This window comes from Poecilia mexicana, unplaced genomic scaffold (assembly GCF_051168715.1).
Source record: "Poecilia mexicana isolate PSO_F unplaced genomic scaffold, ASM5116871v1 scaffold_1, whole genome shotgun sequence".
Taxonomy (NCBI): Eukaryota; Metazoa; Chordata; class Actinopteri; order Cyprinodontiformes; family Poeciliidae; genus Poecilia; species Poecilia mexicana.
In genome coordinates this window covers 8,717,828-8,730,043 of record NW_028263370.1, presented here as the reverse complement: position 1 = coordinate 8,730,043, position 12,216 = coordinate 8,717,828, and the positions used below count along the sequence as shown (strand labels likewise).

General features: G+C 38.8%; 1 protein-coding gene across 1 annotated transcript; it reads right to left on the bottom strand.

Annotated features, from left to right (window-relative positions):
* Positions 1-402: 402 nt before the first annotated feature.
* On the bottom strand, positions 403-6,822 carry krt97 (keratin 97). The gene is made up of 8 exons (XM_014988167.2): positions 6,362-6,822; positions 5,132-5,214; positions 4,771-4,927; positions 2,706-2,870; positions 2,467-2,592; positions 2,083-2,303; positions 1,804-1,859; positions 403-1,193 (listed from the first exon to the last, which is right to left on the bottom strand). Exons 1-8 carry the CDS (start codon positions 6,743-6,745, stop codon positions 1,087-1,089), a joined length of 1,299 nt encoding a protein of 432 aa, XP_014843653.2. The 5' UTR covers positions 6,746-6,822; the 3' UTR covers positions 403-1,086.
* Positions 6,823-12,216: the final 5,394 nt, after the last annotated feature.

Sequence of the window (12,216 nt, the reverse complement as noted above, 5' to 3'; positions counted from 1 at the left end):
TCTTGTGACATTTCAGTAGTGGTTGCAGTACCGTGTAATAATCCTTACTTTTACATTACCGTCTCCTTTCCTGTATCCACGTAGTTCACCTACATTTTATTCATCACTCCTGAATACATCCCTTGGTTTTTAATTTATTACACCTGATACTTTTGTGGTCACAGGTTAATAGTTTTCATTTGTCCACCTGTTATTTGTTATCTATTACTTGGTCTGTTTAATCTCCTGTCATTTGGTAGAAGATATTAATTGTTCTTTTGGCTCAATGATCAGGGCAACTAAACTCTCTGTGACTTTCCTTCAACCTGTATCTTATTGTCATGTAAACAAAAATGCTTCATTTATTATTTATTCATCTCACCATGTGTGTTTGCAATAGAAAAATTACTGAGAACACAATAATGTTTTCTGCCAATCTTCTTTATTGTCATTAGAAGTGGAAATTAAACAAGATAAAGACACACACAACTTTTCAGAATAAAAAAAAAACAGATACAACTCTCAGAGGGGGTGAGAGTTGATCAGAAACACTTGAACCCCAGCAGGAATCTGGACAGTGGCTCCCTTTAAAACAGTGATACCAGTTGCTTTAGCAATATGTCACTTGAGAGTGTACAATACGCCATATGCAGCACCTTTAACATTTTTAAATATTAGGAATAAGAAATACGTTTTTTCATGACCTTTCACACTCAAAGTGACAGCCTCTTATAAGCCAACAACAACACAGAAGGGGATCTAATATTCGTTTTCCTAAATCTAGCTAAAATCTTTTGCACTTGTTTGTTTTTAACATTATCGGATTGACTTTATTCCTTCAGGTGCTATACCTGGAATAGGATTTCTTTTTCTGATGTAGCTTATAGTGTTACTGCTTATGTATTCTGGCTTTCTAAGCACAGAATTTTCAAAGCAATCCTAGCTTTAAAGTCTTCCAGTCTTTAAGTCAGAATAAATAATGTGACAAAAAAAATCGAAACATCTAAGCTACACAAAGATCTGGAAGGTAAATATTTATACTTTCTGTGTTTTTCGGAGACTTAAATACAAAAGACACTGCTTCTTGATTGTTTTTTTGGCTCAGTTTTACTGGGAGACGACTGCGGTGTCTACGTCTTCTGTACGTGACACCACTTTTCCGTCCACAAGCTCTTCAATCACCACTTTTGTCCTCTTGGTAATGATCGGTTTATCTGTGGAAGACATTGATAATAAAAAAACTATTACTTTTACATGCGTGGATGATAACATATATCTCTTGCAATATCCGTCATACAGCTATGAAATTACTAAACTGCAACATAGGCAAACGTGTTTCCTCACTGCTGGACAATGAATCTGAATAACTAAGAACTGTGGTGTTCAAGATGTGCTGCATTTATGCAAAGATGTGTGAAGCTTCTGATTAAAAGAATGTGAAAAATTGTGTTTGCTGGCAAATTAAATCGTTTTGCAATTAATTATTGGAATAGCTTAAGAAATCAGACGGCAAAACAATGTTGGAGAGATCATCACAAAGCGCTGATCTCCATCTCCCCTGACTTTAGTCTCGACACAAGTTACACAACTTAAAAGTCAGTGCAACCAAATATAGCAAAAATATACGTAAAAGAAAAGAAAAAAAGTTTTAATGAGATGGAAAAATTAAGTAAATAAAAAATATATTAAATCAATTTTGCTATTTGGCAAATAGTAAATATTTAGCGGTCCTATACATACATCCATAACTGGAAAAGTTAAGCTTGACATTGCAGAAGACGTAAATATAAATTTAAGCAAAACATTGCCTTGCAGCAAACTTACGTTCTTCTTTTACTTCTTGTTTCACTTCTTTTTTCACTTCCACAACTATATTTTTCCTGGAAGAAAGACAACAGTTAGTTTTTTTGTTCATACGGTCTGAAACAGACATTATGTCAGTTGCATGGTAAAGCAAAGTAAGTGCTCGGTTATTTTCACTCAGGAGTCGTGTTAATCTAACATAATCCTTTACACCATTATGTGAAAGTGCAGCTTAAACCTGTGTCCTATGCTACAGACTGTTTCAAACATTTCTACTGCCTTTGATTAATTTTTTCTTACTGCACATCCTCCCCATCCAGCAGTCTTCGGTACTCTGCTATCTCCATCTCCAGTCTGGTTTTAATGTCCAGCAGGGTTTGGTATTCTGAGGCCTGTCGCTCGATGTCCATCTTCATATTGGCGATCTCGGCCTCCAGGCTGTCCACCATTTGTTGTTGTTGGCGCAGCTTAAGGTTGTAGCGGCTCTCTGTCTCATACAGCTCGCCCTCCAAGCTATCTTTCTGCTCAGAAGAACAAGCAAGTTATTTTAGTCCTTACTGAGGGCTAACTGCTTGTTTTTTGGACATTGCATATAAAGCCTGAGGTAGTTACAAATGGTAACGGACATGTTAAATGATTTATGATTGAATTGTTCATGTTACTCCAACTAGTGTAGTGGATTACCATTGAAAGCTGGGACTGTAGCTCTATCTGCATACTCTGAAGCCTCCTCCTCAGGTCGCTGATCTCACTTCGGGAGACCTCGATAGTCTCTGTGCTGCTTGTCATCTTCTGGCCGAGCTCGTCAAACTGAAACATATCAAGATTGACGTAAAACAACTCGAAATACTCTCCAAGCCTTCTCTTAAATTTGAGCATGAAATGAATACGAAGCTAGTCGCGTTCTGTCCGACTTTCCCCACCTTGACCTTGTACCAGGCTTCCATGTCACGGCGGCTCTTCTCCACAGCGCTCTCATACTGAGATCGCATCTCTTCCATGACCTTGGACAGGTCCTCCTGGGGTTTGGCATCAACCTCAACGTTCACAGAGCTGGATTGCATGCTACTGCGCAGGCTTTCCATTTCCTAAAAAAGGGACAACACAATTAAAGTTGAAGAACAGCAGAACATAAAACCCCAGAGAGAAGCGAGTTCTGGAGAGGTGCTAATGTCTTAGATTGAAAAAAAAAATAATTTATAAACATTGTGAATAATGTGGGGACATTCACTGGATCTTCTTTGTTCTTTCAATGATGACTGGTGTTTAAAAATGATTTGTTAGCATGGGTAACGTGAGACTTGCAGTTATCAGACGAGCTTGCTTGAGTCATTCTTGGTAGCCTCAGGGTTGACGGCTTTTCAAAGGTGCGTCAATTTTGGCTCAGCAGTCAGTCTCGAAAAGTTTTGTTTGTAAAAAAAAAAAAAAATTATTACATTTGCTTTCAGATCTATACTTGTTTCATGGGAAATTGTTTGAGTTAATATTTTTCTTTCTTTTTTGCCTAAAGCTTCTCTGACAAACGACTGAATTGTGCCTCAATTAATTGTTCCTAATTTCAATGTTTTAAATTGTACATTTGTACATTTACCTGAATGTATTGCTGGTAGCCTGGGGGGCATATTTGTATATATGAGAAATGGATCAGTTAACAGTAGCAAGTTATACAGAGTTCGTTTTTTTAAGTGATACTCTCAAAAATCATTACAGTCCTATCGTTTAGCCCTTTTTACTGTAGTATAAGAAATAATTTCGTAGTTCTAGATTAACTAATGTGCCGGATGCCTTTTAATATCTTAATTTCCCAAACTGTGTTATGTCTAATTTATGTCTAATTTCATGCCAATTCAGATTAACAGTCTATAGCTGACATAGCATTTTCTCAACAGCAAAAATATATATTTTATTATATCATTGAAAATATTGTTTCAGGTAGTAGATAGTATTGTTTGCATCACTCAATTAGTAGGTTCAAAACATTTTTATTATATTTTGTTTTCAGTAAACAAGGACTTTGCATGAAGCCATTTTAGGCAGGTATAGGATTCCATATGCCAGGTTTCTGAAGAAAACAAGTTTGATAAATAGGCAGAGGTCTCATAAACCTCTGCTTCATGGGATTATCGGATTAAAAGTCCTTTTCATGCAATGCCAGGTAAAGTGTCTTGATGACAAGACACTTTATCTGGCCTTGTTTGCCTATTCAAACAAGTTTGATGAATAGGCAGAGGTCTCATAAACCTCTACCTCATGGGATTATTGGATTAAAAGTCATTTTCATGCAATGCCAGATAAAGTGTCTTGATGAATGATGTGTTCTAGAAACCATAAAGTAACATAATATTTCCTTCTGCCCCTCCTGTTGCTCTGCACTGATGGTCAGCTGACTGAAAGACTCTCATGGTCGTCTTTCCCACTTACAATAAAGACATAATATTTTATCATGAAACATAAAACATTAGTGGGGTGGAAAGAATACTAATACTAATGAAATACTAATGTCTTTAATGTTTGAGCAACCAACGGCTTGTCTGTTAAGCAACAGACTGCAGGCTAGCAGAGCAGATAGCCACTATTTAATCTGCTAAAATCGGTTTGTTGTTCTGGTGTTACTCTAGAACAAGCAGAGTGGCAAAACAGTATGCATATGCTGCACAATGTGCACTTGAAAGCTCCTTCTAAATTTAGTGGTTGTTTATTCTAAAATCTGGTCAAGGTCTATCAATGGAAAAAAAAAAAAAAAACCATCAAAGCTCTGTATGTGGCATTATTTTAGCAATAAAATGCCTTCTTGATGTTTTTGAGGTTTAAATTTTCCCATATTTCCCAATTTCCCAATATATTAAGTTAATTTAGTTTTATTCCGTTTAAATATCAACAATGTCATGGTGTTTTAGTCAAGGACATACTGTGAGAATGTCCTTGTTTCCCATGCCTGTTAGCTAAGCTGAACCATTGGTCATTACAGATCTGTTGTCAGTATCTCACCTCTTTATGGTTCTTCTTCATAAAGATCAGCTCTTCCTTCAGACCCTCCAGCTGCAACTCCAAGTCGGACCGAGTCATGGTCAAGTCGTCCAAGACTCTGCGCAGGCCAGAGATGTCCGACTCCACTGACATGCGCAGTGCCAACTCGTTCTCAAACCTGTGAAGAGAGAGGTTTGTGTTGCTGTAACTGCTTAACAGCATCAGTGAACAAACAAAAAAAAGTGCAACCAAACTGGTTCCACCTGTTTTCCAACTTTGCTTACTGGTACGAGTCTGCAAAAATGTCCGGTTGATCTGACTCAACCGTGTGAATGCTCAACATCATTAGTAAATATATGGAAAATAAATTATTTTCACTTACTTCACTTTGAAGTCCTCTGTTGCCAGCTTGGTATTGTCGATCTGCAGCATCAACTCGCAGTTTGACAGCGTGGCGACTCTTATCTGGAAAAAACCCCCATCATGCAGACGTGTTACTTTGAATTTTCACTGGAGTGCGTCCTAAATTGGACGTTCGTTTATTCTCAAAAGAGTGTGGGAAAAACAAATTCCTTCACAGTTGCTTCAAGCTCCAACATGTAAATAAATTCAAGTTGTTCTTGATTTTGCTTGGAAAAATCCCACACCTGGGGGATGCTGTTGAAAAACGTCTACGTGTCATCATGCAGGATGTTACCCAGTCAGGGTGCATTCTGGTGGGGACTAGACTTAAAGAAGAAAGATTTTCAAGAAAGCTAATTGTAGAAAAAAAAAAACTAAAAATGAATATTTTATAGCAGTCTACCAGAGCATAGGCTATTTATGACATTTTTAGATGTATTAGGGGCATCACCAAAGGGGGTGCAAAAGGGGTTGTGACCACTCCAATAATAGGGAATGGGCCACCAATATTTTTAGGGACTAATAAAAGTTTCATTATTTATTTTATGGAGAAAAATTAAAAAATTAAGAATAGATAATAAACACAAATAAAGTAATAAAAAACTGCTGGCTCACTCTGAGCTTTTAATTCACTGGGTTTTGTTTCAAAACAATATGTACCTATTCCACAACAATAGCCCCACCTTTTACTTCACCTCCATCGTTGCACATGACAGCAAGCTTTAAGCCTGTGCTCCACGCCTCCTTTATTGTTATAATACTTTTGTTTTATAGCAATAAAACAAAACCGCCACGTCATGCAGGGACATGCATGACGTACTTACTATAACATCGGGATGAAGGAATGAAATGATGTAGTGTATATGAAAGACACTTAAGATAAGTTTTTTGTATTTTTTTTTTTTTTAAATGTGGATTAAGGCTAAAAACATTGAAGATAATGCGTGCTTATGACTTTTTTGTAATTTGCATTTACAAAACAAAAAAAAAATCATGCGTGGGAGATATTCCAAATCCGGCCATGCCTAAATGTTTTTAAATATTTTTCTACGAATAGGAATTTTGGGCATCAACGTTCCTTATTATTATTATTATTATTATTATTATTATTATTAATCGTAGTAATATTATTTTATGTGTAATAAAACTTCCAACATTCTGCTGTGGTTTATAGATTTCATTTGTCAGGTTTATAAGTTTCAAAGTTTACCTTGTTGCGCAGGTCCTCGATGATTGCGTCGTACTTGCTGTAGTCCCTGACGGCGGGGGTCTTGGTTTTGTACCATTCCCGGATCTGAGTCTCCAGCTGAAGGTTGGCAGACTCCAGCGAGCGCACCTTCTCCAGGTAGGAGGCCAGCCGGTCGTTCAGGTTCTGCATCGTCGCCTTCTCGTTGGTGGTGACGCTCAGGTTGTCGCCGCCCGCGAGCGCCTGCGTCAGGTCAAAGCCAGAGCCCAGACCGTTGGAAGCGTACGACACGCGGACGTTCCTGCCTCCGGCCCCGCCGTACACGCTGGTACCGCGAGAGACTCTCTTGGAGGAGCTCATGGAGTAGAGTGACATGGAGGAGGACAATCCTGAGCGCGAGGTGGACATGGCTGCTGGTGTTTCTACGGGTCTGTAGAGCGTCTCTGAGGCGGTGTGGAGGAACCGGTGCTGAGGCAGCGCGGACGATGGATTTTATAAGCCTCCTCCGGTGGGAGCGGCCGACAGGTAGGTGGAAAGATGCTACCATTCCAGGTGTGACCACCTGGGCGTGGCGTGGCGCGGAATTCACGTTAATTCCCAGTCAGGTAACGGCTGTCATTCCACATTACAGTTCAGGAAACATTAAAAAAAAGGTGTGAGACATATTTTATCTCTTTGAACGTCCCCTGTAATTACTTCTGATTAATACAACTTTAAAAAGAAGGAATTCCTCAGTGTGATTAATTTTTCGGGCCGTTTTACCGCAACGTCTAACTAAAATCATTTATTAAGAAGACATCACTTTCCGCACAACTTACTTATTAATAGATAAAATAAAGCTGAGGTGGGGTTACAAAAAAAAAAAAAAAAAAAAAGAAAGAAAAGTGCTGAGAAACTTCCCTTTTGCTGCTTCCATAGCCAGTTTACTGGTTTGAGCCATATAATTGTGGGTCAAAACAATGTCAGTATGGAGAGACAATGACTAGAAGCAAAAGTTGGTGCTCATCAATTAACAGTTATAAGTAGACCTTAAGGAGATCAGAAAATTCAGACCTCCTCACTCTCTTGCTCAACCTCCCTTACATTACATTTTGTATGTTTGGCACCATCATCTGACTGATTCAAGTACCTGCTTTGTACCATAGTCAAAATATATGTCATGCTTTTAAATATATTGTTGCCTGGACTGGCATTTTGGAGTCAAATGTGACATCTGTTGACAGCTGAAGCTTGCCTAAATTGGGACCTGTAAAAAACACACAGAGTCCAACAGAGTGGTAGAAAAAAGAAAGTAAACTAAAATTAAGCACTGGCTTTCTCTCAGGTTTCTTTCTCCAAGTCTTCCTGATTGTGGACCTTGGAAAGTCAGTTGTAAACAATGTATGAGGGATTGCTTTTTATTTTGAAGTTACCTAGGAGTCCTGTTGAACCTCCCTTCTGCCACACCACTGACTGATCTTTGTTAGTTGAGCACTTCCTGGAGCCAACAATGGAGCTGAATTTCCTGCATTTGTTCCTAATTTGTCTGCATGTTGGGACACAAACCTTTCATAGATTAATTTATGACTTTCCATTTTGGTGGATAACAACAGTTCTCTCTTTGTAAAACTGTTCAAAATCTTATTTGCATGCACATTAACATTTACAAAATGTATTTTTGCTCTTATAAAACATCTGATGACACACCGTAATCTTTGTGCTTGTCTTCTTTTTTCCTTTTCCTTTTCTCTGTCTATGCAGAAAGAGATTTAGTGTGCCTATGTATGCCAGATCACTCCCAGTGGGCAACTACAGACTGACATGAGGTGGTTAATTATGACATGCAGCTGCTTTGTGTAAACAAGTGTCTAACTCAGCTGTTGACTGAAATGCAACATCCATTCAGATCTGATACAATGAGAGTAGATATAATTAATCTTCCAATTCTGGCTTACACTACAGAAACACTTGTTTCACTAGTGCTTGAAGAATCTATGGAGCAAAGGATTATTTACCTAAAAGGATCTGATGTAAATGTAAAAAAAAAAAAAAAATCTTACAGTGAATTACTTAAGATAATTTTTTTCATTATCTTAAATGATAATTTAATTTAAGCTGTTAATGAAGCTGGAGCTTCATTAACAGCTCCAGCTGTTAATGAAGCTGTTGTGGAGGAGTACTTCTGTACTCAAGTATGTGCTCTTATCTCAATATTTAATGCTACAGTATGTGAAAAAAAAAAATGTATATATATATATATATATATATATATATATACGTGTGTGTGTGTGTGTTTAAACTACCTCTATGATGTAACAGTATAAATAAGACAAATAATCTGTGAAAATGCACTGCTCCCGGTCAGAAACAACCAATCAGAGTCAGGATGAAAGCCTTATATCTGTCAATCAACCTTGGGTATGCGCTGCTCATTGTGCTAATGTGGCAGAAACAACTTATTTAGAAAAATTCTTAATAAGTTGAGTTTTCCAACTTATTAAGAGTTGAAAAACTCAACTTATTAGGCTGCTACTGCTAGTTGTGGAGGAACAAGCAGTAGCGGCCAGAGAGCCAAGAGGAGGGGTGAGTAGTCCATTCTTGAAAATGATTAACAGCGCTAAGACTTTCCTTTTGGCTTACTGCCCGACTTACTGCCGGCAATGTGGACCAGACTCCGACACCGGTCATACAGGGACCTGACAGCCCGTACCAAAGGGCCCAGTACCCCATACTCCCGGAGAACCCCCTACAAGCCCCCCCTAGGGACAAGGTCGAACGCCTTCTCCAAGTCCACAAAACACATGTAGACCGGTAGGGTGAACTCCCATGCACCCTCCAGGACCCTGCTGAGGGTGTAGAGCTGGTCCAGTGTTCCACGACCAGGACGAAAACCACACTGCTCTTCCTGAATCCAAGGTTTGACTATCCGACGGACCCTCCTCTCCAGGACCCCTGAATAGACCTTACCAGGGAGGCTTAAGAGTGTGACCCCCCTGTAATTGGAGCACACCCTCCGGTTCCCCTTTTTGAACAGGGGGACCACCACCCCAGTCTGCCAATCCAGGGGAACTGCCCCCGATGTCCATGTGATATTGCAGAGTCGTGTGAGCCAACACAACCCTACAACATCCAGAGCCTTAAGGAACTCCGGGTGGATCTCATCCACCCCCGGGGCCCTGCCACCAAGGAGCTTTTTGACCACCTTGGTGACCTCGTCAGAAGTTAGCATTTACTCCTAAATAAACAGAAGCTATAAGGAGCAAACCTTTTTTTTTCTCGTTTTTTTTTTTCTTTTTTTTTTCCCTAGCAGCTGTCCAAAGAGTTTCTATTTACGTAATGAGAATTCCTCAGATCTCAAATTGGCTCTGATGGAACATGTTTTCCCTCAAAGCTGGTGAGATTTTCTGAAGCATATCAACCACAGATCATGTTCTCATTGCAAGATGCATGAAGTGTGACAGTTCCAGGTGACTGACAGGATTTATTTTGGGGACAATTAACTCCTGTTATTAAATCAATTTTTGTTTTTCTACTGTTTGATGTGTTTTTCCTGTGAAGTGCTTATTCAGGTTCCAAATAAAAAATGAAAGAAGATAACCTGCAGAGCAACACGAGTTCAAACCGTTGCAGAGCAACACTGCAGCTTGCTGTCAACAACAAAAAGGCCTAAGTTTTGAATCTTCTTTAAGGAGACGATGTGGGGAACAGCAAGGATGAGGATGATAGATTATAACACTTAGCTTGGGCCAACTTACATTTTGTGTTAGCATTCAACAGTGCATCTTTAAATGTTGTGCAATTCTGGCAAATGGAGGTATTGTCTTTCAGCTCAGTGCAGTTGCTGACCTCTTTGATTCTTTGCTTATCTTGTGATTTCTTGTTTGCTGGGTACACCTTTTATTATTGTTTTTGCTCTTTGGTTAGTTACTTGTTTTTTTTTTTTTTGATGCAGTCATGTTTGTTGAAAAGTAAAGGGTCTGCTCTCAAAGGTATTCCTTCCCATTTAGTCTTCAAAGTCATTTACACTTTCCCACATTACTCTGCTCAGCACAGGGCTCTTCTTTAATGATAGCCTCTGGGAGCTGTTTCAGTCTTTTCGTTTACAGAGTTTTCATGTATCTAATTGATCCGAATGGTTTTATGTCTCAGTCTCTTGATAAGGAGGCTACAAATGATTGAGTTGTCTCACTCTGGCACAATTAATCCGAGCTGACATGTTTTGAAGTATGTGCCCTGCCTATTTCTGTGTAACTCTAAATGACATCTGAACTCACCACTCCCAGATTAATTGTTTTGTAAGACACACGCAACTGATTATGACAACATTAATTGTTTTTTTGCACTCAGATGCTGTGAAGCTGTGGGAAAACGAGATAACTGGGGCGTTAGTGTAATGTTAAGGTTTTATCCTTTCCGCTCAACGTTCTCCATTTATCTCTTTTGTAATATTGAGTGTGTGTATATTATTTAATAAAGAGGGCCTTCACAACATTGACATTGTTGTGTAATGATTTTAAAGCTCTTTGTTCTCAGGCTTTCAGGAGTACTACCTGCCTGCATGCATGAGAAACTTTTTGAAATATTTTTTTAGTTGTGGGTTGTCTTTGTTTCTACAAACTGAAATGTGCGGAATGATGCGTGGCAGGTAGTTCACCACATAATTGTCTGTCTCCCCTTGAATGATCAGCGTTTGATTTGAAGGTGCGGCAGGTTTGATTGATAGAAACAAAATGTACAATAAGAATAACTATGTTGCCATTCTGGTTCTGTCTGCCTTAACAGTGTCTCGAACCAGGTGACTCAAATTTTCTTCCCGGCGATCGTTAGAACTCCTGCCTTGTAACGACACCTGTATCCGCGTCAGGATTATAAGGGGAAACAAATCCCGACATCGAGTCATTCAGTTTGCCTTCAGGGTTTTTTTTTTCCCCAAACGCTTCCCTATTTTTTTCACCTTTAAAATGTTTTTTTTTTTTTGCTTTCACAACGTGCCAAACGACATGATGAAACATGCAAAAGTCTTACAGGTTATGCTGATAACACTTGTACCCTTTGATTTAGGACAAAGGTTTCCTTAAAATTAAGCAAAGATCCAAAACCATTAAGAAGACAGCTGCAGCTGAAAAGAACACTCCTCTCTCATAAATTATGCAAATCAGTGAAAAGACACATTGAAGGAAGTACAAAGACATCTCTGATTTGACAAATTGTTATTTCTTAAGTCGCTTATCAGCTTCTTGGTTCAAGAACAAAGAATATTAAAATATAACTTAAGAGCATATTTTTTCTATATAGTAAAATCATTACTATATAGAAAGCTTTCAGTTTTAACACAGATGCTGAGTCACACTGACGGGCTTCTTTTTTAAATAGAGTAGACCTTTCTAGTCAAAGGCTTTACCCCCTTTTTGCCTTCAGAGCTTTATGGCATTGAATCAACAAGGTTTTCAGAAACATTTCTCAGAGATCTTGGTCTATACTCACATGACAACATCACATTTTAGTTGGAGATTTACTGTCTGCACATCCATAATCCAAATCTTCTGTTCCATCACAACACAAAGGAGATCTATTGGGTTGATATCTGGGGACTGTTAAGACCCCAGATAGAGTAAACTTATTGCTATGCTCAGGAAACCAGGTTATTTGAATTTAGTGGCATGGTGCGTTATCTTTCTATAAGCTACCAGAAGATGGGTACACCATACAGTGGGTTGTATTCACACAATGCTCAACTAGCAAAGGACCCAAAGCATGCCAAGAAAATACCCACACACTGTCATATCACCATCGGCTTGAAGAGTTGGTAGAAGGACTTCTGAAGCTGAAAGTATAAGACCTGTCTGCAGACCACAAATGTGCTTGTCTAAACTTCAGTTTCCTGTTTTTAACTAACTGGA

Excerpts from the sequence above, each read along its gene's own strand:
- krt97 (XM_014988167.2), bottom strand. The coding sequence starts at position 6,745 with ATGTCCACCTCGCGCTCAGGATTGTCCTCCTCCATGTCACTCTACTCC. Across the intron at positions 5,215-6,361 it reads TCGAGGACCTGCGCAACAAG|ATAAGAGTCGCCACGCTGTC; the intron begins GTAAACTTTGAA and ends GGTTTTTTCCAG. Across the intron at positions 1,194-1,803 it reads ACAAGAAGTAAAAGAAGAAC|ATAAACCGATCATTACCAAG; the intron begins GTAAGTTTGCTG and ends TGTCTTCCACAG.